General features: G+C 54.4%; 1 protein-coding gene across 9 annotated transcripts; it reads left to right on the top strand.

Moving 5' to 3' along the window:
* The first annotated feature begins 1,525 nt into the window (after positions 1-1,525).
* DLG4 (discs large MAGUK scaffold protein 4) lies at positions 1,526-25,251 on the top strand. Of its 9 annotated transcripts, none has more exons than XM_070772967.1 (20): positions 1,526-1,547; positions 10,250-10,315; positions 13,733-13,786; positions 13,923-13,973; positions 14,177-14,301; positions 14,398-14,567; positions 14,656-14,792; positions 14,945-15,089; positions 18,785-19,080; positions 19,194-19,296; positions 19,623-19,737; positions 21,041-21,217; positions 21,486-21,522; positions 21,632-21,659; positions 21,791-21,838; positions 21,945-22,046; positions 22,365-22,537; positions 23,425-23,534; positions 24,203-24,294; positions 24,486-25,250. In XM_070772967.1, exons 4-20 carry the CDS (start codon positions 13,944-13,946, stop codon positions 24,590-24,592), a joined length of 1,995 nt encoding a protein of 664 aa, XP_070629068.1. In that variant the 5' UTR covers positions 1,526-1,547; positions 10,250-10,315; positions 13,733-13,786; positions 13,923-13,943; the 3' UTR covers positions 24,593-25,250. The 9 variants fall into 9 exon arrangements, 8 of the variants coding, with proteins under 8 accessions (XP_070629068.1, XP_070629067.1, XP_070629063.1 ...); XM_070772966.1 differs by having other exon boundaries at positions 13,733-13,787; positions 13,915-13,973; XM_070772962.1 differs by lacking the exon at positions 1,526-1,547 and adding an exon at positions 2,169-2,662 and having other exon boundaries at positions 10,250-10,414; positions 13,733-13,787; positions 13,915-13,973; positions 24,486-25,251.
* The last annotated feature ends 837 nt before the right edge of the window (positions 25,252-26,088 follow it).

Here is a 26,088-nt window from a genome sequence, read left to right as displayed (position 1 = left end):
AGATGAACTAATTTGTACGAACCAGAGCGTAGCCAGCAGAAGGGGTGATGAGATAGGCTGAGACGGAAGAGGGAGGAACTTAGGCATCTGCCCCCAGAGGGGTGGAGGGTAGACTGAAGAGAGGACTTCCCAGCTGGAGTTAGAAGGGAGAGATGGAAAGAGAAAAGTGTAAGAAAGATACCAGAGGCAGGGGAATGGAAAGAGGACTCTGAGATACCGCTGAAATCCGTCTCCGCCAACACAAAAGGGAGGGAATAAAGGAGTGGGTGACTCCAGGTGGGTGTGAATTGCCCAGGCATATTATATTGAGACCTAGGAGTTGTCACTAAATCTGGAAACATCTAAATTTTCACAGTAGAGAGGACCCCCCAGGTTTGCTGCCTTTCCCTTAGGGTCTCTGACACCTTCCTGAACATCTCTGTGCCCTCTTGTTCTTCCCTGAGACCATGTGCTAGGCCAGACCTCTGGACCTCTGGGCAGATGGATTCTTCCCAAGCCTGAGAGGAACTGTAGGAGTTCTCATGTCCTGTCCCCTACACACACGCACACACACTCATACACACACACACACACACAAACATGTCTAGCTTTGGGTCAGGAAATTCTAGGTAATGTATGACCATCTTGTTACCATTCTGACTGAGGACAAACCCAGGAGACAGTGACAATTTCCTTTCTTTTAGGGCTTCCAAAGCAGAGCACTTTGGGGCTAATCCTCTTTCCTGGCCCTCAGGAAAATGTAGTGGTCATGCCTGGCTTTGGGGAGAGGGGCCAAGGGTATAAGGAGGAAGGTGGTGGTGGTGATAGTAACTGGGGACCCCGGAAGAATGGGACGGTGGGTGGGTCAGAGACTGCCTACTTTACCTGACAGCTCACACTGGGTGGGGAGAAGACAGCTCAACTCTAACCCTGGTGGATTAGAGAGATTAAAGTGAGAAGAGAGAGAGATGTCTGAGGGACCAGGACCAAGAGGTGAAAAACAGGCGTCCTTGTGAAGGGGAGGCCTGGGGGTGGGTGGGGCCTGGGACCCAGGGATCCCTCTCCCTGGACCTTTCTAGAGAGTTTGGGGTGAGAAGGCAAAGGCTGGGAAAGAGGAGGTGAGTGTGTGTGAGTGTGTTGGTCCCTCTGTCTCTTCCTTGGCCCAACCCCTCCCCCTCACTTGCATTTCACCAGCTCCCAAGTCGGCCCTCTGGCTCCTAGCACCCCCACTATTGCGATGGGCACCCCCTCTCCTTACGGTGCTGCACAGTGACCTCTTCCAAGCCTTGCTGGGTAAGTAGCTCCAGTTTTCTGAGGGGCAGCAGTGACAAGGGCTGGCCTGTGCTTGCGAGGGCGATTACTGAACTTGGGGGCTGGTTGGGAACCTGGAAATCAGGGGTCAGTGTCCACCAGTGTTGACTGGAGGAGTTCCTCTTTTACCTGATGGGGATGGAGGTGAGGTGATGGCAGGGGTGGCCAGGGAGGCCTGGGGTGGGAGGGGTAACTCAAGCTCTGTTCCTGTGACAGACATCCTGGACTATTATGAGGCTTCCATCTCAGAGAGTCAGGTAAGGGAGTTGGGGGGTGGGCTCTGAATTCCTGAGGGTGCAGCAGGGCTGGAGGGGTGAGCAAACTACTGCTAATAAGAACCTGAGACTTGAGGGTCCCCGGGGACGGCCTCCTGAGTCAGAGGCAAGGGGAGTGCTCTCTTTCCAGTCCTGTAGTCCATTTGCTCTCCTGCTTCCCCCTCTTCTTTACCTGCCCCAGTTTCAGGCACTTAAGAGTCGAGGACACAATCAATTTTCAGGTTTCTTCCTATAAATCCTGAGGGAGCCCTAGGCCCCCAGGGATTCCATCCTGCCAGCCCCTCCCTCACTCCCTACCCCCTACCATGGCCTCTTTCCAGTATCTCAACCACCCTGGGTGCTCCCAGTCTTTGAGAGGCTGGGTGGGTGCTTCCTTCTCTGAGAAATAAACTCCCTCCTCGCTGCCTCTCTGCTGTCCTCGCTGGTGGCTGGCCGGGACTCCATGTTTGCCTCAGGGCCTCTGGGCTCCTGTCTCCATCTCCTTTCCCATTATCCGGGTTCCTGCCAGCGCGGAAGGAGTTAACTCTACCGAGGCACCCCCCCATTCTCGCTCTTCGCTACCTCCCTCCCTCCCCCTGCTTCCTCTCTCCTCCTCTCTCCCCTTCCCTCCTCGGCTCCACGGCTCCCTCGGCCGCTGCCGCCTCCGACCCCCCCACCCTACTCCCCCGCCACGGCCCCTAGCCCCTGGCCGTTAGGCAAGACCTTCCCCTACCCCGGGGCTCCCCGACATCCAGTTCCCCTCCCCCACCTTAGCTCATGCCCCAGCCCCCGAACTCCGGGGCTGCCAGCCCCCGGTGCCCCCGCCCCTCCTGAGAATCGGGGTGTACTCCCTAAGCCCCCTCCCCTCCACTGGGGACCCCTTTTAGGGCCCCCTTCCCCTCCCTCCCACGCTCCCCTACCCTTCCCTTCTCCAACCCCCTCTTTCCCCTCTCACCCCTCCCCCCATCCTGGCCCCCCCTGCAAAAGTGGGGTGCGGAGGGGGGAGGGGTGAGAACCCACGGAGGGGAGGAACGAAATTCCGATGAAGTCAGAGCCCCTTACCCGCCGCCGCGGCCAGGCCCCCCAACATGGACTGTCTCTGTATAGTGACAACCAAGGTAAGCATGATAGGGGAGCCTGTAAACTGGGGGGAGGGTATGAGTTCGTGGGGAGGGGTTAGTCAGGCCTAATCTGCGGCTGGGGGCCCTGGAATGAGAGCATCAGCAGATGGGAGGGGGGGGTCATAATTTAGTTTGGGGTTCACATCTGAGATAATGCTGGGTTTGGCCACAGGTGCCCCCTGGAGTGATCCCTTTGTACCTGTAGAGAAATGGAAAATTGGGGGGTATTCTGTGACTTGGGGATCTGGTGGATTTTGAGGTTCATCAATGATGTTGAGGGAGACTTATTTAAGGAGAAGCCTGGCTCACATGGGAGCCCTGCTTGGTGTATGTTAGAAGGTGGACTATGTGAGGGGGGGTTCCTCTTCCCTCCTGGGGGACAAGCTGGCTTCCAGTTGCCTTGTCCAATTTCAGGGGGCTCCTGGGTTGAAGGTAGAAGGTTACTGGTTGTGAGTACCTGACTGGTCTGGGGGTGTCAGCTGGCAGGGAAGGAGTGGGCCTTCAGATTATAAAAGAAGCATCTTATATGCATTTGGGGGTGCTCTTAATTTGAGGGGACTGTTAATTTCAGGGTCAGTCGTATGGAATAGGGATAGTTGGGAGTTGTCAGGGAACTGGAACCTGAGAGAATCACCTGAGGGATTGGACCAGGTGAGGTTAGGGTTGGGGTACTCCCTGGGGAGATAGGAGGCTGCAGCAGCTGAGGTTGCCAGCTTCTTTGGAAGAGGATGAGAGGCTTGGGGAGAGGGGATTTGAGGAGGGGTACCAGGTGCGTGGTGAAAATTTTTGGGGTGGCCCAGGCAGGTGTCCAGCATCCTCACTTCCTCCCACACTGTATCTACCCTGGTTGGGAAACAGGGAGACGAGCAGATGGAAGGGAATGTTCCTGTTACCCCTGACCCTTGGGATCAAGGTGGGGGAGGACACCTGGATTTAAAATTACTGGGGTGAAAAGGTGTAGGAGGAGGGCCAGGCAGGCAGCAGTGAAGATCTGTACAAGGGTGTCCCTGTGAGCCTGCCAAGTGCAGGAACTCCGGGATGGGGAACACTGGCAAGCTTCTGGTGGGCTGCAGAATACCTGGGTCTTGGCTCTAAGACTCTGGGACTGGAAAGCTGGAAGCCTGGAGGCTTGGGCGAGTGGCAGGCAGCTGGGGGTTGGGGGGTGGGACAGGAAGTGGGGGCCGGGGAGGCGGGGTCTGGGTGAGTCACAGGCTGGGGAGGGGGTTATATTTAGTGGGAACTGCAGATTCTCAGGGCAGGGAGCTGAGGACACACATGTTCCCTGCCACAAACTCACATACATGTATACACATGCATCTACACATGTGTTGTGCATGTGTGAGCATGGTTGGAGGAGACTGAAGGCTGAGGACCTCTAGGTCCAAGTCCCTACCCTCTCTTGAGGGCTACTTGCTTATCCTCCATTCTGTGGGCTTGGGCTTTCTCCCATATTCCTTCTTCTTCCCATGCAGTGGATTTTTGTGCCTCAGTTTCTCTGGCCTTCTCTCCTTTAAGGTCTGTCTGAGCCTCAGTTCCTCTTGACTCCTGCCCTTAGTCTGCCCCTTAGCCTTAGGCTTCCTGGCTATGGTCCCTTATGTGCAGGTGTACACAGAAAGCCAGTTGGAATGTGTGGGCTCTGCTTCCAACACGTGAACGCACATATGAGAGGGGGGGTGAGGGCCTTGTCTGCATTGGTAGCTATTCTGGGAGGGTGGGTTTATTCATCTCCCTTCAAGAATCCTGCTTCTTCGATGGAGCTCAGGGTTGAGCATCCCCGAAGGAAAGAGTCTTGCGCAGAGAGGATCATGCATTTTGGGGTTTTACAGAGGCGTGGAGACCCAGGCTTGCCACATTCCTTGGCCGGAAAACTTGTCAGTCTCGGATGGCGGGGACTCCAAGTCCCATAAGGCTTTGAGGCAGGAGAACCGTCAATGTTAGAGGGTTGCTGCCCCTCGGGCTGTTGGGAGTTGTGGTTCATCTCTATCCAGGGCAGCGGAGGGTTAGCTTTGGAAGAGCCAGCAGGGGGGGCACATGGCACTTGTTCCCCCAGAATGCTGGGTGGGGTAGAGGGTGCTCATGCTTTGCGGTCGTTGAGCTTCCCAGCTACATCTGATTCCTCCATCTTTCATCGCTTATATTTAGATTTCTGCCGCAGTAATTTAAGGAATATTTATTTAATGCCCACTATGTGCCAGGCCCTGTGCCTTGCGCTAACTCTGCCTTATAGCTATCACTTAATCTTACTCTGTGCCTCGCTTTCTGCCGGTGTTTCTGAGCATCTCTTTCTCCCACTCCGCCCCCGTCCCTCCCCCTACTCCCCGCGCTGCTGCCGCCGTTGCCATGGTAACCGGCGACGACTGAAGTTGCGTGGCGGACTTGAGGGCCGGGCGAGGGTGGCGGAGGGCGGAGCAGAACAAGTGGGGGAGGGAGGAAAGTGGGGAAAGACTGGGGGTATTTGGCTAGAGTCCCGGAGGCGAAGCGGTTAAACCCTCCGGGTGGTCCTTATTGGGCAAAGCTAAGGTGTCGGGGGCGGGGCAGTGTGGCCTACGGCCTCATTCATTGGTCGACTGGGGCGTGGCGGAGGGGCAGTGTGGGCGAGGCTGGGGGAGCGAATGGGCGGGAAGTGGACGCAGGCGTGGTCTCCTGTAGGCAGGTGGGCGGGGTCTGGCTTACTCTACCAAGGGAGGCGGGCAAACAACCTCAGAAAGGGGTGGGGCCTTAGGACTGGGTAAATGAGGGCGGGGCTGACCCGGCAGGGGCGTGGCGTGGTCCCATGTGCAAAGAGGAGACAGGGTTTGAGGGGCCTGTTGTCTAAGAAACTGCGGGGAGCAGGGGTCTTTGGAAAGGAGAATCCGGGGGTTGGGAGATCTGACGTCTCAGTTTTCCTAAGATGGAGGACTGTTAAGATTTCATCAGAGCACAACCTCCTACCTCAACGCTATGGTCCAGGGAGACGGTTGCTAGGCGACGGCAAAGTCCTTGATTGCTGTGTTGCCAGGCAACGGGGAAACGGAAAATGGAGGGAAAAAGGAAATGGGGGATGGGGGAGGGTCTTAATGGCCATAGCGCCCACTGGTGGAGAACTAGGGCCTGTGCATTTTCTTTTCTGTAAGGAATTTCCAGTTCAACCCCTTCTGCACTGGCTCCCTCTGAGGATACAAGCATTCTATCCAGATATGAAACTAGGACCTTGGGGGTCATCGTGGGGGCGTATCTAACAGATTTCAGTCAACGGGAAGAGAGGGGGCATGTGTCAGGTTCTAGGGAAATCCCTCCTCTCTACCATTTGTAGGCATTTTAGAAAAGTCAGAGAAGCAGATTTTAGGAGATTGCTCGCTGGGCTTTAAGAGTTGAAAAGGTGGGAGTTCAATGTGAGAATATTTAGAAGAGATGCTTTCGGGTTCAGTTTGGGACAAAATGGAAGAAATCAGAGGCAGTCATTTTGGGGTGTTACGGGAGATTTGTGGGCCACTGGAAATTGCAGGTCAGATCTTATTTTGGTAAATATTTTTTTGAGACGTAGGTGTGGGGGAGATAGATATATTTGGGAGTAATCTTCCAACAAAGTTGAAATTCAGAATCATGGCGGGTGGGGGGGTAGAAATGTTGAGATGTAGGGGAGGGCAGCCAGAAAAGGGAATAATGTACACATTTAAAGAGTACAGAAAAGGAATAGAGAAATATCTCTTAATCTAGAAGTCTGGTAATAAACTGAAGAGGTTGCAACTGAATTCAGAAGGTCAACTTTAAGGTCCCTTAAGTATTCCCTGAAATGGGATCTGGTGGTACTGGGGCATGGTATGTTAGAAAAGTCATGAGTATCTCATTAGTTTCAAGGATTTGGAGAGGGGACCCCAAATGAATTTGAGGACTGGTTATTTGGATGTTTACATTAGAACAAGGGTAATAGCTGCACTAATTTCAAGGTCTCTGTTAGCAGACTGGGGGAACAGATATAATTTTAAAAGGGATGATTTAAAGGGTAGATTAATTTGAGGGCACAACAGGATCTGTGGTCCTTCAACTCTTGGAAAACGTTGTCTGGCTATCCTGTGGGGCTATACCGATGGTTAAAATAGGAGGCGTCTTGACATCTGTGGGGATGTTGTCTACATTAACAGTCATTGGGGAGGTTGGGTGCAGGGGATTGTGGGAGGCAGTTTAGACCCCTTGGGGGTCCTTCAGCGGGAGAAGTGCTGCTTGCTTCCCTGCCCCCTGAGAGTCCAGGGAGCTTTCGTAATAGGGGCTTGGTGATTTTAGGGGTGGGAGATTAGCTAGCATAAGGGATCCCAGAGAACCAGAGCGTTAAATTGGTAATTTTAGGAATGTCTGTATTTGTGAATGAATAGGAGTATACTGTGCACGGTGGAGTTCACAGAGAAACAGCTGGAACCGGGGAAGTTGATGGCTAAGAGGGTCTCCCCGCACCCCTTCTCTCTCATCGTGACGCTCTCCCGCACTGCGCAGGCGCCGTCACCCCCCCACCTCCGGCCGCAGCCTCCAGTTGCCGCGGCCGCCGCAGCCCCCGCCCCTCTGCCCCTCCCCCTCCCCAACCCCGGGACCCTTGCTCTCCCACCCATCCCCTCCCCTCAGTCCCCCTCCCCTTCTCCATGTCGACTCGGAACAGATTCGCCTCCATGTGTCTCTGCGTGGTACGTGCCGCGGTACGGGCTCCGGCCCCGCTCCCCTCTTTCCGGACCCCCCAAATCTCGGGGTGCAACCTTCAAGTGCTGTCGCTCTTCCTTCTGCTTGGCGGGGTCTTTGGGTGGCAGTGTCTCGCGGACAGGCGCAGTGGGTCGCCCCTCCTATGATCATTCACTTTCACTCACAACCCTCTATTCTGGGGGTGCAAGCCTCCGTTCCAGGTCATTCTCGCAACTGGGGCAATGAAGAGAGGGCCAAAGGGAAAAGCAACAGCGACCCCAGGCCTTTGGCTTATCCTATGCCTGTACCTTAATAATATTACCTGTGCCTTAATATATTGGGGGTTCAGACTTGGTCCCAATTGCACTGGAGCTGTCGCTGGTCACGGCCCTGAGCCCCAGTAGCGTAAAAGAGGGGACCCTCCTTCCTAGCCTGCCTTGCGTTAGTAGTCCTTTAGTCTGGGATGAGAGGTGCTGACCTCAACCCCCACCTCCCAGTTTGTAGTTTCCTAATGACTCTCCCACCCCCACCTCTCCAGAGGTTTTTCCTTACTACATTTACTTTAAAAATTTCCAGGGACTGAACATAGGCCCTAACCTCTTTCAGCCACATTCTGGGAACTCTGGTATCCTTTCCTTGTTCCCCATCTCCCTGACTTTGTCACTAGATCAGGAGGAGCCTTTTTCTCAGTCCCAGACACCCCACTCCCCACGGGGGTAGGGAAGGGAGAGGTGTCTGCAGTCTCAGTGTGCTACAAATTTTCTTTCATCTCCTCTCTAGAATAAACAATGAAATGTCCTTTTCCACGCTTCCATTTTCATTGTGTGCATCCTGACATTTCTTCATCGGGATTCAGGAATTTTCTCTGTGAGGTGGGGCGAAGATGGAGGGGCTTTGGGCTCAAACCCTCCCTGCTGCGTCCCAAACTCCAAAAACTTGAAGCTGCAACCCTTGGTCCTGCCTCAGTTGTCACGCAGGGAATTGGAGGCTTTGTGAAGAGAGAAGAGAGCAATCTCCTTGTCTCCTTCTTCCCTCCCTGGTCCCTCCAGTTTTGGGGCTCTGTCCCTCAGCTCTTGCACTATCCAGGCTGAAGACCACCTTTTCAGAATGTGGCACAACAACCTCTTTCAGTTCATCAAATTCTGTTACCCAAGAGGGCCCAGCTTGGAGGAGGATTATTTAATTTCTACTTCCCCTAACTTCCCTTTTCCACTTTTTGTGTTCTTCGTATGGAAACCTGGAGGGAGCTAGGAGTTTTTCCTCCAAGTCTGTCTCCAAGGCCAGAAAACAAAGTGTACCTTGATGAGCCCCTTTTCTTTCTTTAAGACTTCAAACATATCAAGGTGGGACTTCCCTGGTAGGGTCCAGTGGTTATGACTCCACACTTCCACTGCAGGGGGCGTGGATTTGATTCCTGGTCAGGGAACTAAGATCCTGCATGCTTAATGGTGCAGCCTTAAAACAAAGTGTATCAAGGTGCTCCTTGATCTCAGCTGTCTCTGTGTTCTGGATTGGAGACTCTTAATGGACCATTTTCCTCTTCCTATCCTCTTACTTTGTCCTTAACCATGGCCAAAGTGGACTACATCCTCAGCCTTGGTTCCTCATCCTCAGAATTTTCAGAATCATACTCTGTGTCAGGCATTGACCTTGATAAGCTTCCTCCAGTTTGATTTTGTAACTGTTGTCCTCCGAATGTTGGGGTCCTCTCAGCTTTTCAGATACTTTTTTTGAGAGGGAAATCTTGCCTTCTCTTTTTACCCATGTGTACTGGGGAGCGTATTCTGTCTTCTGCAGTCTCTGAGAGAGCCCTACACATGGTAACCTCCCCTTCCTCCACAGAACCTGGCCTTGGGGAGGGTTTGCTTCTGTGAGGGGCAGAGGCGCTACCCTTCATTACTGTTTCCAGCTGCCCTCCTCTCTGGTCCCTCCGTTAATCTCATTTACTGGAGTCTGTATTAAGCTAGTAAGGGAGGCCCTTGAGATGGTATGCAGTGAGTTAGGAAGGGGAATCAGGGGTCAGGTTGGGTCTTTCACTCGTAAAGGCCAAAGGGAGACCAGGAATTTACTCTGAGGTTCTACCCACTTCCGCAGTCACTGAACCTGGAAGCTGGCATCCATTCTTGCCCCCTTTCTGAGCCCTACCATCTCTGTTCCTCCCCCACCCTCCCCCTTCTTCTAGTATATCCGATTAGCTGGCTGGCCTCTGGGCATTTGTAGAGGTGGGGGAGTCCTGGGGCCCCCTTGCCGAAGACTTGGGAACCAGCAAGGCCAGCTGGACCGGTTTAACTTTGTCCTGCCAGGGGGGCTGGTGCCAAGTACCTGCTAGTTGAAGGGCTTGACTGCGGTCCCTGCCCGGGGCATGCAAAGTGTTGGGGAGTGATTTCTTCCTGGGGCAGAGGCTGCAGTAGGGAGACTGAGGCAAGGAGGCTGGAGTGGGGTGGGGTGGAGTACCGAATGGGAGAAGCAACTCGAAGGAGGGAGGTTACAACACGGGGAATGGGCTTAAGGTATAGAGGAAGCTGGGGGTGGGGGGGAGCTGATGAGGTAAGCAAAGATGCTGGGGATGGAGGTAGAGAAGGGGAGGGGTGCACGTGGCCGAGGGGCTGGAGCTCTGGGGAAGGGATGAAGAAACGGACTTCAGAAGAGGGGTGTGCTGGGGAGAAGGCGGGGGTCCTAGGCTGGGAGTTGGAAGAGTTGCGGGGAGGGTGCGGATTTGGGAAGAGAGGAGAGGTGCCAAGGACCTGGCGGGAGAGGGGGCTGTGGGGAGGGTGGAGAGAGGGGAGCCAATGGGCTGGAGGACAGGGAGGGGGAGGAGCTGGTCAGGCCCCAGGGCCTTCCGCACTGCACAGGCTGGGGAGCGGAGGCGCGGCCGGGGCGGGCCGCCTGGAGCCCGAGGCGCTGGGCCGGCCCCCGTGACGCCTCCGTCCCCGTCCCCAGAAATACCGCTACCAAGATGAAGACACGCCCCCTCTGGAGCACAGCCCGGCCCACCTCCCCAACCAGGTAAACGCCCCCGAGCTGGTGCACGTGGCGGAGAGGAACTTGTCCCACCTCGAGGCCGTCCAAGGGGTCGTGGGCCACGCCCACTTCTCCCCCATCAAGGTAGGAGACTCAGGCGGCCCCCTCCCCAGTGCAGCCCTCGGAGCCTCGGAGCTACAACTATCCCCAAGGCCCGGTAGGGCGAGAGCCAGAGGTGGGAGGTGGCTGGGACTGGAGGGCTGGGCTTGGGCTCCTGGGGCCAGGGGAGGGGGCATTGGGGGCGTTGGAAACACCTGGTTCCCAAAGAGGAGAAACAGAGGCTAGGCAAGTGGCAGAGGGTGTAGAGTTTACAGCCGTTGTGTGTGTGCGTGTGTGTCTGCGTGTGTGCGCGCGCACGTGCGTTGAGATGTGTGCGTTCCCCAGGATGCTCCCCGCGCCTGGGCCCTCTTCATTCCTTCACACACCCCGACCTCCGTTTCCATTTTCTGTGTCCTGAGCTCTGTTCAGAACTCCTGCTGCCCTCATTTGCTCTTGGCCCTTCGCTGCCTCCTCCCCCCGCTTCCGGCCTCTGGGCCTGGCTCTCCAGCCTTTTCCATCTGCCTGGCCTGAGATTTCTGGTTGCCCGGCGTTTCTGCCTCTGTCCCCTGCCTCGGCCTTTGCACCCTCCTGTGCCCTCCCTCCTCGCTGCCTTTTCCTCTCTGCTGGCTGGTGCTGGATGCTGTCTCTCTCTTCCTCCCACGCACTCTCCTTCTTCCTCTCCCCGATCCCCAGCTCAGGCTCTGGCCAGGATGAGTCCTCTGCCTGGGTCAGCCGGCTCCCTTTCTCCCTACTCATCACTTCTGTCCTTTCCTCCTATGCCTCCTCTCTCTCCTCCTCTTGGATTCTACCTCCATGCAGATTTCTTTCTGTGCTCCTCCCCCATTATTATTCACCACCACCTGTTTCCCCTTCTTTTCTGTGCCTACAGTATGTTTTCCCTTCTCCAGTCCTAGGGAGGCCCTGTTTTTGAGATTTTCCATTCTCCAGGCCACTTCCCATCTTCTTCCCCCTCAGTCTCCTCTTCTGGGGGTGTAGGCTGGGAGGAATGAAGTGTACCAGGCTGGCTGTGAGATTCAGAGGAACACTGGGGTCAGGGGTGAGATTCTAGGATCTTGTGGGATGTCCCGGCAAGGGGGAAGTTGTCGACGTTTCACCAAGAAGATGGAGAGGAGGTTCCTGAGTTCCTGAGCCTGGGAATAAGGAGGCAGAGGCTGGGCTGCAGTAGGTTCTGGGGTGAGAAGGAGGTGGTAGGAGAGTAGTTGGAGAGGGAAATACAATTTTCCTGCAGGTAGAAAAGTGGAGAGACGAGAGGAAGCCTAGAGGTCCTAGGACAGGAGACAGGCAAGGATGAGATGTGGTATCAGGGAGGAGGTTGAGCTGATCGAGAGCAAGGAGAGGAAGAGATGAGTGCAGAGGATTCCTGTGGATGGCTGAGGGCTTCAAGGACTAAGGAAAGAAGACTAGAGATGCTTTTTTTTCCTCAAGATGGGGCCATTCAGTCCCCAGGGGAGGAGAAGAGGAGCGAAAGTGGTCGTACAGAGGTAGGGAGACTTGGAATCTGCATCCAGGAAGCAGAGGGAAGTGAGTGCTGGAGGCCCTGGGTGTAGGAGGGAGGACCCACAACAAGGCCTGAGCCGGGGGACAGGAGAAGCCTCAGTTTTCAGAGGGTTGAGAATGAAGGATTGTGATTTGGGTATAGAATCTTGAGGGTCAGAGAATGAAGTAAGGGAGAGTGGTGGTGATCTCTCTGAGGAATCATAAGTTAGGATGGAGGATAAGAGCAGGAGACTGATGCCGAATGGGCCTGGACAGGGGCACAGGGCGGGGAAGAGGATGGAGAATGGAGGCTGGGGTTGGAAGATATATCGTGTCGGGTGGAGAGAGGGGTGTTTTATCTACAGCTACGCAGATGAGATGAGATGAAGGTAGTTGGGGATAAAAGATGGAGCCTGGGGCAGGAACGTCTAGGGTAAGGATGGGGATGGCAATTGAGGACAGGCTGTGGGACAGAGGAGGGACACGCGGATGGGATGTTGGCAGTCAGTGGCTATTGGCTGGACAGTAGCATTTGCTGAGATTTGAAGGGTCAGAGAATGGATTTAATATATTTATGGGTATGAAATCTATTACGGAGCTTGAAAATATGTAGTACTGAGATATCGCAGTAGGAGAGAAGAAAGACCCCTTGGGAAGGAGAGAGCGAGGAGTCTGGGGAATCCTTGATGAGTGCCTTGCGCTTGGTAGGCTCCAAATAAATATTTGTTTAAGGAGGAGACAGGTTGGGGACCCCGGAAGGAGGCTTTTGGCTGCCTTCCCCCATTGCTATGGAAACATGGCTTCGGTTGCCCTGGCAACTGGGGAAGCCCCTAGGACCGGCCTAAAGCGGCCCTGCCCTAGAATCTAGAGACCCTGCTGTGTCGAGGCGACTGACGTCAGGGAACTGGGCACACCCCACTTTAACCCTTTCCCGGATGAAATAGGCCAGGGGTGGGGGTAAGAGTAATGAGAGACTAGGACCCGGATGTCTTTCACCACTCCCCTTTCCTGACGTTCTTTCCACTGCGTAGGGTGAGGGGCTTAAGGGAGGGTGGAAGGAAGGTTATTCAGGAGGCGCTGCGCCCTCAAACCTCTTCAGCCAGGACTTCTTTCGGCCGGGCTACCTGGGGCGGGAGGGGGGGCGGGGCCTTTGGGAATCTGGTCGCTCTTAGGCCACGCCCCATCTCCTCCTCCCGTTGTCCTGGCGACAGGCCTCCAGGAGGTGGGTCTCCCCAGGCCCTGGCTGGGCTTAGATACCGTTGCTTGGCAACAGAATCCCAAGAGGAAGGAGTAGATTGAATGGTGGGTGAGCGAGAAGGAGGGTGGGGCCTGCATCTTGGGGAACCCCGGATTCCAGGGGCCCAGGGTTTAGGGCACATGTGTGTGAAAATGAGGGGCAAGTCTGAGGGAGGGTTATGAAAAGATCTGGGTGTTGATGGGTAGATAGGGACAGGGATGGGGTAGGACCTAATGGACAGGAGCCCTGTGGTATGTGTGTGTAGTACATAAGGCATGTAGCACTCTGTGGTGTTACATCCGGTGAGAAGCTCCCCCCCCCCCAGCCGGCCCCCCCCACTCCCGGCTCTATACCATCTGCTGCTCCCCCATCTGGCTGTCTCTCTCTTCCTGCTTCTCAGACACCTCCTTCCACATGCAGGGGGCCTGGGCTGGGCAGAGTTGGGGCCAGCACGTGTACCTGTGTGTTTGTAACGTGGATCAAGGCTGGGTCCTTCAGAGAGTTGAGGGGAACAGAGCGGGCCAGGTTAAGAGGCTGAGAGGGTAGCCATGGTGGGGGGGTCTCTTGGTTACGGGCTCCCTCTTGAGCCAAGGCTCAGGCAGCTTTTCATCTCCTTTTTTCCCTCACAGGCCAATTCTCCCCCTGTGATTGTCAACACAGATACCCTAGAAGCCCCAGGATATGTGAGTTGTTTAGATTTGGGGGCTTTTACAGAAGGGAGGAGGGAAGGCCAAGTCCCAGCAGCAGGGTAGGGTCAGGTGCTCAGGCAGGAAGTCTGTCTCATGGCTTTTGTGTTTCTGGCCCGTGCTGGAGTTGCAGGTGAACGGGACAGAGGGGGAAATGGAATACGAGGAGATCACATTGGAAAGGGTGAGCAGGCTCATGCAGCCCAGGTCCTCCCCCCTTGCCCCCTGTCTGTGCTTCTCTCTGTGCCTGTGTTTTCTCAGTGGCCAGCCTCTTAACCCTGTCCCTTCCTGCTCCGGTCACAGCTCCCCAACCCTCTCCCCTCCCCTCTCACCCAGTCTAGAGTAGGCGGTGAGGGGAGCTGACCCTCTTCCCCTCCTTCTGCCCAGGGTAACTCAGGTCTGGGCTTCAGCATCGCAGGTGGCACTGATAACCCCCACATCGGCGATGACCCTTCCATCTTCATCACCAAGATCATTCCCGGTGGGGCTGCAGCCCAGGACGGCCGTCTCAGGTGGGGAGAGGAGACGGGTTAGGATGCTGGCTCCCTTGAAAGGGAGGACCAGGGCGGCAGGAAGCTCCTGGCTCAGGCCCACCTTGCTGCCCTCAGGGTCAACGATAGCATCTTGTTTGTCAATGAAGTGGACGTGCGGGAGGTGACCCACTCAGCGGCGGTGGAGGCCCTCAAAGAGGCAGGCTCTATTGTCCGCCTCTACGTCATGCGCCGGAAGCCTCCGGCTGAGAAGCTCATGGAGATCAAGCTCATCAAGGGGCCTAAAGGTAGCGACCCAATTAGGTTGCCACCCCCCTCCTGCTATCCTCTGCCCCAGGGGACCTGGGGACCCACCTCTGCCCTCCTTCCACCCAGGTCTTGGCTTCAGCATCGCTGGAGGTGTCGGGAACCAACATATCCCTGGAGATAACAGCATCTATGTGACCAAGATTATCGAAGGGGGTGCTGCCCACAAGGACGGGAGGTTACAGATCGGAGACAAGATCCTAGCGGTGAGTGGGGGCCCCCATCACTCTTCTAGCCCACACCTGGGTCTTGCCTGCTGGCCTGGTGCCTGCTCAACCTTCCTGATGGGCTCGCCCTCAGCACGTCCATCTTGAGGTTGTTTCCGGTTCTGTCTGAGCTCTGCTTCCCTTGGCCCCAGGTCAACAGCGTGGGGCTGGAGGACGTCATGCATGAGGATGCCGTGGCAGCCCTGAAGAACACGTACGATGTGGTCTACCTAAAGGTGGCCAAGCCCAGCAATGCCTACCTGAGTGACAGCTATGCTCCCCCAGACATCACGACCTGTGAGAGCCCTCCAAACCCTGGAGCTCCCCATGCCCCCCACCAGTCACCCCATGACATCCCCATTGACCCTGCCTCTTCAGATCCTTCCCCTGAACTGGCCAGAACCTCTATCACTTCCTTTAGTTGGAGAATAGATGGAAAATTGGTCACCGTCAAAGAACTAGAAAAGATTGTCAATAGTCCCTCCCCCCGAAGGCACTAGATGGTTTTATGGCTAATTTTATCAAATCCTCATGGACTAGGTAATTCTTATGCTTTTTCTGAGCATAGGGAAAGATAAAACGTTTCATATTTCATTTTATAAGGGCATCTGAAAATGGTCACAAGGATAATGTAAGAAAGTAGGGAGCTCCCTGGTGACCTAGTGGTTAGGATTCAGGGCTTTCATTGCTGTGGCCTGAATTCAGTCCCTGGTCAGGGAACTAAGATCTGCAACCCCATGGTTCAGCCAAAAAAAAAAGAGGAAAGTATAGGTTAATTTTGCTTCTGAACAGAGATGTAAAAGTTTCTAATGACATAGTTGCAAAACAAACACAGGGGCATATTAAGGGAGTAACGTTGTCACAAAGTTGGGTTCATTTCAGGGAATTAAAGGTGTTTCCATATTATGAAACCTCTAAGTATGAGTCATTGTATTTAAAAAGTTAAGGAAGGGAAGGACTTCTTTGGCAGTCCAGCAGTTAAGACTCCATGCTTCCACTCCAGGGGCCACCAGTTCGATCCCTGATCCCTGGTCTTTGGGGAGCTAAGATCCCATCTGCCACGTGGCTTGGCAAAAAAAAAAAGGTAGAAAAAACAGTAAGTTCATTTCACACAGATGTGGGAAAGGCATTTGATGAAATTCAACGTCATATTCTGAAAGGGAAACTTAGTATACTAGGAACAGAGGAGTTTTCCTTAACATGATTGAAAAGTGTTATCAGAAATCAACAGTGAACACATTGTAATGATAAAATCCTATCTGTGTGTCCATTAAGTTAGGAACTAGGCAAGGAAGCCTCTTCCTGCTACTGTTAGTCCACATTGCTTTAGAGCAGGATTTCTCAACGTTGGGGCTATTCACATTTTTGTACTTGGCAATTCTTTGTTGTGGGGGGCGTTGTTCTGTGCACTATAGCATGTTTAACAGCAGCCCTGGCCTCTACCAGATGACAGTGATACCCTTCCCCTCCAGTCAGAACAACCAAAAATGTCTTTCAGTTCAGTTCAGTTCAGTCGCTCAGTCGTATCCGACTCTTTGCAACCCCATGAATCACAGCACGCCAGGCCTCCCTGTCCATCACCAACTCCGGGAGTTCACTCAAACTCAAGTCCATTGAGTCGGTGATGCCATCCAGCCATCTCATCCTCTGTCCCCTTTTCCAAATGTCCCCTGGGGGTGAGGGGGGCTGCAAAATTACCCTGCTGCGAATCACTGCTGTAAAGATTTCAGGCAGGGTAGCAAGAGAAAAAAGAATAAATGTTACATTTCAGTGGGGAGAATCAAACTTATCCTTATTTGTAAGTTATACTTATGTCCATCTAGATTAAAATTTAAGTAAATTAAATGAAAACCTTAAAAATAATAGGTAGGGTTAAGAATGTGGCTATATGTAAGATAAAAAGCATGAACTAGTGACTTCCTAGCAATAAGAAAATATAATGGGTAAAAAGATCCTTTTTGCTATAGGAAAAAAGCTATAAAATTTTTAGAGGACTTCCCTGGTGGCTCAGTGGTTAAGACTTCACCTTCCAATGCAGAGGGTATGAGTTCAATCCCTGGTCAGGGATCTATGATTCCATATGCTTCTCAGCCAAAAAACCAAAACATGAAGCAGAAGCAATATTGTAACAAATTCAATAAAGACTTTAAAAATGGTTCACATTAAAAACATCTCTAAAAAAATTCTTAGAAAGATAAGCTTGATCAGAGGGCAGATTTATATCAGTAAATGACCTGTGTCAGATTTATATCAGGTAAATGATGAAACTTTACTGAAGGGCATAAAAGAACACTAAAGAACTGGAAAGTCACAGCATGTTTCCTGATGCAAAAAACATAATATGCTAAAGATCTCAACCCTCTCCAAGTTTTTCTCTAATTTTATGCAATCCTCATCAGAATGTTAATGTTCACCACCCGCCACCCCCAACTGGAAAATTACATTTGGGAGAAGAGCTAAGAAATTTTTGGAAAAGAATGAGATGTGACTACTTCATCCAAATCTGAAATCATACTGTAAGACCATATTAAAATCACATGGCTTTGTTTCTAGACACTATAACCTATCAGAGGGAACCTTGGCTCCTTGGAGAAAGGGCCAGATCTAAGACTTGAGCAAGGAATGTGTAAGATGAACTTGTAACATCTTTCATATTAGCAAAACTCTTTGTGACCCCATGGACTGTGGCCCATTGGGCTCCTCTGTCCGTGGAAGTCTCCAGGCTAAACTGGAGTGGGTTGCCATGCCCTACTCGGGGGGATCTTCCTGACCCAGGGATCGGACCCAGGTCTCCTGTATTGCAGGTGCATTCTTTACCATCTGAACCACCAAGTTTTCACTTGAGAACTTTCCCATTTTCTAGCAAAAGCATTAAAAGAACAAGTTATCTTTTAAACCTTTAAAAAAAGAAGAAAGCAAGGAAGATATTCAAGGGTTGTGTCAAAGGCAGGAGCCAAGTTGAAACTGGCCATTCAACCAAAACTCAGTAAATATTTAAAAATCTACAGGATTATAAGGATACTTCAAAACAACTAGGTACCTTTGGAAGATGCTAGGGAACTTGTACATTCTGAATACTGGCAAGCAAAGGGTAAGAGTCAAGCATTTATTCTCTTTTCCTATGCATATTGCACCGTAGAGTGACCAGTGGTTGACCGGGGAACATTCTTTTTTACAGACAAATTCTGACTAATAAATGTTCCTTCCTCAAAAAAAAAAAAAAAAAAAGAAATATACATGGGCACTATTTGCCATCCTCAGTGAACTGTCAAGTCCAGGCAGTGATGGTCAGTGGCTGCTAAAACTCTTAGGTGAGAGGCTAATGGCGAGCTTTATAATGAATGGATCAGGCTGACAACACCCCAGCCTATGGATTTGTATCTCAAAAAACGCAACCTGACATCGCATCATGTCGTGATGCAGAAAGTATGCAGCAGCATCTAGGAAATAATTCTGTCAAAAATTGAACTTGAGTCTCTACACAGGTGACCACTTGACAGGAGATGCAGGGCAGGGATGTAAGCAGTGATCTACTTGTTAGGGTTTCCCACTATTTCCTAAAAGAAGGTGGGAAATTCTGCTAGACAAATGACCTAGTTTTCTCACCAAGTGAATGACCAGGAAGTGGGGGAAACAGGGAGAGGAATTTTATAGATGATATGAGAAATGGTTCAACTGAACTAAAAGCCCCAAAGCCTGGTATTAATATTCCCCTTGGCTCCATACCCCTGGCATACCTAGGTCATGTACCCTTCAGATCCACTCGCCCCTAGGAGAACCCACCCCTACCATGCCCTTTGAATTCCTGCTCCCTGACATTGCTGTGACCATCATGTTCCCTTACACCCCAGCCTTGTTTCTCTGGCATAGTGACGTGCCCTTCCCCTGAGCCTGGTTCTGCTGCTTTCCTCGGGAGGAGGTGGAGTGGTGGGCGTTGTCTCCCTCCGTGCATTTTCCATTGCATCCGTCCTTCCGCCCATGTCTTCCCTCAGCTTATTCCCAGCACCTGGACAATGAGATCAGTCACAGCAGCTACCTGGGCACTGACTACCCCACCGCCATGACCCCCACCTCCCCTCGGCGCTACTCCCCCGTGGCCAAGGACCTGCTGGGGGAGGAAGACGTCCCCCGAGAACCGAGGCGGATTGTGATCCACCGGGGCTCCACGGGCCTGGGCTTCAACATCGTGGGTGGCGAGGACGGTGAAGGCATCTTCATCTCCTTCATCCTGGCCGGCGGCCCCGCAGACCTCAGTGGGGAGCTGCGGAAGGGGGACCAGATCCTCTCGGTAAGGGAAGACCAGCCCCTGCCCGGACCACCCCCTCCCCTCCAGCCAGGGCTCATGTAGGCTGGAGCCCGGCCCCCATCTCCAGTGACTCAAGCTCTCCCCGCTCTCTCTAGGTCAATGGCGTTGACCTCCGCAATGCCAGCCACGAGCAGGCTGCCATTGCCCTGAAGAACGCGGGTCAGACAGTCACGATCATCGCTCAGTATAAACCCGAAGGTACTGGGCCCGAGACATGGGTTCAATCCCTGGGTCAGGAAGATTCCCCTGGAGAAGGAAATGGCTACCCATTCCAGGATTCTTGCCTGGGAAATCCCATGGACAGAGGAGCCTGGCGGGCTACAGTTCATGAGTTTGCAAAGAGTTAGACACAGCTGAGTAACTAAACAGGAATAACCAAGCCTGAAGCTCCGCCTCTCAGATGGTGCTCAGAACTCTGTCTCCTGGCTTCTGCAGAGTTCGGGGGAGGGGGAGGGGAGAGGCTGACAGTAGGGAGGGAGACAGTAGGGAGGCCAGAGCTCAGGAACCTTCTTGTCCTTCCTCAGAGTACAGCCGGTTCGAGGCCAAGATCCATGACCTTCGGGAACAGCTCATGAACAGCAGCCTGGGTTCAGGGACTGCCTCCTTGCGGAGCAACCCCAAAAGGGGTTTCTATATCAGGTCAGATGCTTCCTGGCTGGGCCCCTCTTCATTTCATGGCCCCTCATCCCCCAGCCAGCTCTCCCTCCTCAGTCTTGCCTGGCTCTTGTCCTACCTCCCACTCCAGGGCTGGAGACGCATAGGTTAGCATTGAGAAACACTCCCTAGCGACTAGAAAACAGCCTCAGCCTCAGTGATCCCTACTGCTTCCTAGCCCCTAGTCACCCTGGCAACTCCCCCAGGACCCCCAGCTGCCACACAGTCTGGTAACTCAAAGGTTAATGCCTGGCAGAGCAGGGGGCCTCTCAACTTTTGGAATATTGCCCAGCCCCATGGGATAACACATTCCAGGGGAAGTGGACCACCACTCTCTCCAAGCTGACCCTGTCTCCCAGGTGGCATTTTGCTACCTTCTTAGGGCTCCTCCCACTGGCTCCTCTTTCTTGTCTGCCCAGGTGTAGGCGATTTGTCTGAGCTTCTTCCCCTCCCTCCCTCTGGGCTCCCGGTCTGCTCATATGGCCTCCCCTTCTGCTCGCTCTGCCAGTGTCTCTCAGAGCATTCAGCCCAGGCCTGACCTCTTCCCCATGGTCCAGACCTGCAGCTCCAGCCATCTGCTTTCTGGACACATCCCTGGGTTGTCCCACAGGTGTTCATACTCAGCATGCCCCAGAGCTAGCTCACCTCTTCTCCCGTGCGCTCGTGCTCTCTGTCCTGCCCGGTCGGTGTCTCTTTTCCTGAATGGCACCACTGTCTGCCGAGACACCTGGCTCAAACCGGAGCCTCGCTCGGCCCTTCTCTCTTTGTCGGGTCCAGTTAGCTCCCGGGGCTGGTCAGTTCTGACTCCCAGATGATGCTGATGATCCTGGAGTCCCTTCCCATCTTTCTAGCCCTGGTGCTTTGCTTGGCATCTCTGGTGTCTCTGCAGTCATTCCTTCCCTTGTCCTGACCCTGGAGTTGTCACTTACAGGTTGTCACTTAAGGCTACTCTACTGCTGAGGGTAGCCGGACTTGGGTCCGTGTTACCCCTGTGACTGGCATGCATGCATGTGGCAGCTGCTTTCTTAGGAGGGTGCTGTTCTCAATCTTACTCTCAAAATTGCCCCCGATCCGTAGGCTGTCTGATCCCTGACACAGCGAGGATTGAATGGCTGTTCATAGTTGTAGAGCTTTAGGTTCCCACACAGTTCTGGGGTTCATCAGAATCCACAGTATCTCTGGGAAAGCCACCAGTGGCCATGCGGGTCTGTAGACCCCTAGGCAGAACCTCTGGGCTCTCAGGGGCCTTGGCCCTCACCAGACTGACTGGAGGCTACCTGCCCTCCAGGGCCCTGTTTGACTATGACAAGACCAAGGACTGCGGCTTCCTGAGCCAGGCCCTGAGCTTCCGCTTCGGGGACGTGCTTCATGTCATTGATGCCAGCGATGAGGAGTGGTGGCAGGCACGGCGGGTCCACTCCGACAGCGAGACTGATGACATCGGCTTTATCCCCAGCAAGCGGCGGTGAGCCTTCTTGCCCCTGAAGCTCCCAAGGGCCCCAGGGTGGGCAGCCAGCAGGGAGGGTGTGGGTCCACCCCCAACTTCTTGGGGATCTGTCTGCTGACCCTTTGTGGGCACCACGACTCACATGAGCCCTTGGGACAAACACCGCATTTAGGAGCATGGGGCCAGGGGCTGCTGGGAGACGGAGTTCTCGGCTGCCCTGGGGGTAGGGGCAAGAGGGCCCTTCACTGGGCATTTCTCTACCCCCATCCCTCCATGTATTCCTCAGGGTTGAGCGACGGGAGTGGTCACGGTTAAAGGCCAAGGTAAGTGGAGAAGGCCGGGAGCTCTGGTGCAAGAGCGGAGGTGGGCAGGGCGGTGGAGCTCGTGGGTCTGGACTCCTGACCAACTGCATGGCCTGCTCTGTCTCCCTAGGATTGGGGCTCCAGCTCTGGATCACAGGGTAGGTTGGGTCAGTTTGGGAAGACCTGCGGGGAGAGGGGCCCTGGGCTTCTCTTGAGTCCTCGGGAAGGCCGGTGGGGGCCCTGTATCCCCTGCCTCCAAGGCACTTGTAGATGCCCTGCCTCCTGTTAGGTCGAGAAGACTCGGTTCTGAGCTACGAGACGGTGACACAGATGGAAGGTGAGCCCTGGCAGCGCGCCCTGGCCCAGCCCCCTCCCCCGGCTCTGCCCCTCCCCCCTGCCTGACCCTGATCTCTGCCACTGCCTGACCACCACGCTCTCCTCAGTGCACTATGCTCGCCCCATCATTATCCTCGGGCCCACCAAGGACCGCGCCAACGATGATCTCCTCTCCGAGTTCCCCGACAAGTTCGGATCCTGTGTTCCCCGTAAGTGCAGGGCCTTGGGGGGCGGTGGGGGGTGGGGCCCAAGGGGTCACAGGCAGAGTCACTTCCGAACACAGGGGTTCTCAGACAAGGGTGCTGCTCAGCCACCCTCATGTCCACCGGGACCGTCCCAGGCCGGAGACTCGGACGACCCAGAGGTGCTGGGGGAGGCAGCTCCACCCCTCTCTCCTGGCCTCGGTCTCCCCAGCAGCCCCCTTCCCTGGAGGACCAGCTGGGCTCTCCTAGGGGGTCGCTGTAGGCAAGGTTGAAGCTGGAGGGATGGTGGTTAGATCTTTGGTGGGTGGGGTGACTTCCTGGCAGATACGACGCGGCCCAAGCGGGAATACGAGATAGATGGCCGGGATTACCACTTTGTGTCGTCCCGGGAGAAAATGGAGAAGGACATTCAGGCCCACAAGTTCATCGAGGCCGGCCAGTACAATAGCCACCTGTATGGAACCAGCGTCCAGTCCGTGCGAGAGGTGGCAGAGCAGGTAGGAGCCACGGCCCGTCCTCCTCCTCCTTCCCCCCATGGCCTTCCTCAGCTCTCTAACTCTCTTTCTCTCTCTGTCTCTCTCCCTGCTGGGTCTCCACTCCACCTCCTCCTCCTCTTGGGCAACTCTGTCTGACTGCCTGCTCTCTGGTGCCCTGCTCCCCCACCCCTCCTCCCTTGGTCCCTGACCCCAAACTCCATGCTGCCATCTGTCCCCTCTTCCCTCTCCTTGCCCCGTTTCACCTCTCTTCCTGTGGCCTTGTCCTTGGTGGCTTGGCCCCCCACAACTCGGGCCCTCCCTCCTGCTGGCTTCCCTTTGGCCCTCTCCCCTCTCCCCTCACCTTTCCTGGGGTCTCCACTTGCCTCTCCCACTCCTCTGCCCTCACCTTCTCCCTGCTGCCGCCACCCTGCCCTCTTCCCTCCACGGCCCCTTTCTCCATCTGCCTCTCCTCCCTCCCATCTGTCTCTCCTTGTTCCTTCCATCTGTCTGTCCTCTGTCCGTCCTCCCTGCCCTCCCCTCTATCCTACTTCCTTTCTCCTTCCTTTTCTTGCCCCACCTGCCTGGCTCCGCCCCCTTGGCCTTGCTCTGCGCCATCTTTTGGGTCCCCTCCCTGCCTGTCCTCCCTGTTCCCTCCATCCCCTCCCTCCTGTGCGGGCCCCTCCCTTGCTCTCCGTCTGTCCCTCTCCTTTTTTCACTCTGTCTGTCTATACCCTTCCTGCCTCCACTCTCTTTGCCCACGCGTCTTTTGATATCCATCTCATTTCCCTTTTGGCCAATCTCATGTCTTCCACTTTTCCACGTCCTGTGTGTGGGTCCTGTCCTGCCACCTCTGTCTGTCCTTCCCCACCACCTGCTGGTCCCCCTCCACCCACCCTGCCTGCCCCCAGGGGAAGCACTGCATCCTCGATGTCTCGGCCAATGCCGTGCGGCGGCTGCAGGCGGCCCACCTGCACCCTATCGCCATCTTCATCCGCCCCCGCTCCCTGGAGAATGTTCTGTGAGTATGGTCTCAGGGGGTTTCCCCTCGGCTCTCCCACACCAAGCCCCGAGCCTTAGATGGCCTCTGTGTTGAGCTCTTCCATCAGAACTCTGGACAGCAGCTCCAGCAGCCTTTGAAGGGAATTGGAGTTAGAACCCAGAGGGCCCAGGGAAGCCCAGGCCTCTTCCCTCCTCTTCTGCCCTGGGCTAGGCGGGACTACAACTCCCAGCAACCCCTGGGGCACACACCTGCTAGGCATTGGGGCTCTTGGGAGTTAGAGTCAATCCCTTCACTGGGCTTCTGGCTGGAAGGATGAGGTTCTGGAGAGGTCCCTGAAGTGGCCACACCTGGCTGGGGTGGGTCGTGGGGAGGGGGCCCATCTGTGGCCCCAGAGGGTATTGGGAATTGTATTTTTTGCTTCATGCTCTAAATAAGAAAATAGTGGGGACATCCTTGGTGGTCAAGTGACTAAGATTCTGTACTTTCAATGCATGGGGCCCAGGTTCATTCCCTGGTCAGGAAACTAGATCCCACATGCCCCATCTAAGACCTGGTGCAGTCAAATAAATATTTTTTAAAAAAATTAAAAAAAGAAAATAGTGGTTGCAACTTAACATCCCTGGACAGAGGAGATCAAGGCAGGGCAGGACCCACCCTCAGGTCTGTGTCTCTCTCACTCTCCACAGAGAGATTAATAAGCGGATCACAGAGGAGCAAGCCCGCAAAGCCTTCGACAGAGCCACCAAGCTGGAGCAGGAATTCACAGAGTGCTTCTCAGGTGAGGCTGTGGCTAGCCCGTTGCCAGCACAGGAGGTGCCTTTGGCACAGATTCAAAAGCGGGGCCCCCACAGGGTGGGTGGTTTAGAAGGAGGTATCCCCTTTGGGTGGGTGCATCCCATGGCTCATGGACTGGAGAATTAGGAGAAGGTGCCCTTTGCCCTGGGCCTGACTCCCTGCCCCCGCCCCCAGCCATCGTGGAGGGCGACAGCTTTGAGGAGATCTACCACAAGGTGAAGCGAGTCATCGAGGACCTCTCAGGCCCCTACATCTGGGTCCCTGCCCGAGAGAGACTCTGATTCCTGCCCTGGCTTGGCCTGGACTCGCCCTGCCTCTACCGCCTGGGCCCTTGGTCTGGACTGAATTGCCCAAGCCCTTCCAACCCCCAGCCTCCCTCCCACCCCTTCTTATTTATTTCCTTTCTAACTGGATCCAGCCCATTGGAGGGGGGACACTCCTCTGCATGTATCCCTGCACCCCAGAACTGGGCTGCGGAACCCCAGGAACCCGGGGTCTGAGGGGGAGCCCCGGGCTCCTGATCCCGAGCCCTGGTTCCTTAGGACCCCTTGCTCCTGCCCCTGCCCGCCCCCAACGCACACACAGACCCACTGGGGGGCCACCTGCTCTCCCCCATCTCCTCCCACACACTTTCCGAAAGTCAGGGCCCCCCTCCAGGAGCACCCATTGCAGGGCTGCAGGCCTCCGCGCTCCCCCCGAGGCAGGGTCTGGGGTCACTCCTGACCCCATCATAACTCCCCAGGTCCCTTGATTTCTCATTTTTTTTTCCATTTTTTTCTTCTCAAAGGTGGTTTTGGGGGGATTAGTGGGGGGATTCCACCATGGGCCCCCTGCCTTCCACATGCCCCCTACCTTTTTTCTTTGCCGGTTTGCATGAGTGGAAGGTCTAACTGTGGCTTTTTTTTTTTTTTTCCTGGGATTTTTTTCTTTTTTTTTTTTTCCTTTTTTCTTTTGGGAACGGGGAGGGATGGGTCTAGGGAGTGGGAATGTTGGGGGGGAGGGTAGGGGGGGCAGGGTTGGGGGTCGGGTGTCTGGGAGCCAGGGGAAGACTGGAAATGCTGCCGCCTTCTGCAATTTATTTATTTTTTCTTTCGAGAGAGTGAAAGGAAGAGACGGATACTTGAAACCCAGTGTGTGGCCTGGTTATTTGGGACCCGGGTGAGGAGGGAGACCCGGGTGGGAGTATAGGGATGGGTCTGGTAAAGTCAGATCCTTCTCCCCCCACACCCATCACCTCCCCCGAGACACAACAGAATGGCCTGAAGGGGGCCTTGGAGGAACCTGCAGATCAAGGCTCCAGCAAAGAATGGGCCTGGGGTGGGGGCGGGGCTGGAGTTCCATCCTAGGTCCCTGATAGAGCCAGGAAGAGGAGCTGCAAACGTAGCCCAGCCCTGACCCCTCTTCTGAGCCGTCTCAGCCTTGTCAGGCAGCCTAGAGTCTGCTGTCAGTCTCTAAAGAAAAACAGAAGACAGTTCATTCATGTTCATGGAGCTCTGTGGACAGAGCTGGGCTCTGGCAATGACCTTCACAGAAGTGTGCCCATAAGAAATGCTGCATAATTATTCATTGGATTTCTTTTTTTTTTTTAATTTGATTTCTCTATGTCTGCCCCCTCTCTGTAGGAGATATTTGAGGCAATTTTGCAGATAATAAGGGTGGGGAAATAGAATGTGATACCAAAGATAAAAATAGAAACAGATGTGTTAGCTATGAGGATGAATATGATTTCTGAACTTCCTGGTACACAAGGCAAAAAGGGAAATGCTGCTGCTGCTAA

The sequence above is a fragment of the Bos indicus genome, chromosome 19 (genome assembly GCF_029378745.1).
Source record: "Bos indicus isolate NIAB-ARS_2022 breed Sahiwal x Tharparkar chromosome 19, NIAB-ARS_B.indTharparkar_mat_pri_1.0, whole genome shotgun sequence".
Classification (NCBI taxonomy): Eukaryota; Metazoa; Chordata; class Mammalia; order Artiodactyla; family Bovidae; genus Bos; species Bos indicus.
Note: the sequence above shows the minus strand (reverse complement) of the source record. Positions and strands in the feature narration are given on the sequence as shown.

Bases quoted from the DNA above. Each gene is read 5' to 3' on its own strand.
- DLG4 (XM_070772962.1), top strand. From the start codon at position 2,633: ATGGACTGTCTCTGTATAGTGACAACCAAG. The intron at 19,738-21,040 runs GTCAGATGCTTC...CCTGCCCTCCAG, and splicing joins AAAAGGGGTTTCTATATCAG to GGCCCTGTTTGACTATGACA. The intron at 23,535-24,202 runs GTGAGTATGGTC...CACTCTCCACAG, and splicing joins CGCTCCCTGGAGAATGTTCT to AGAGATTAATAAGCGGATCA.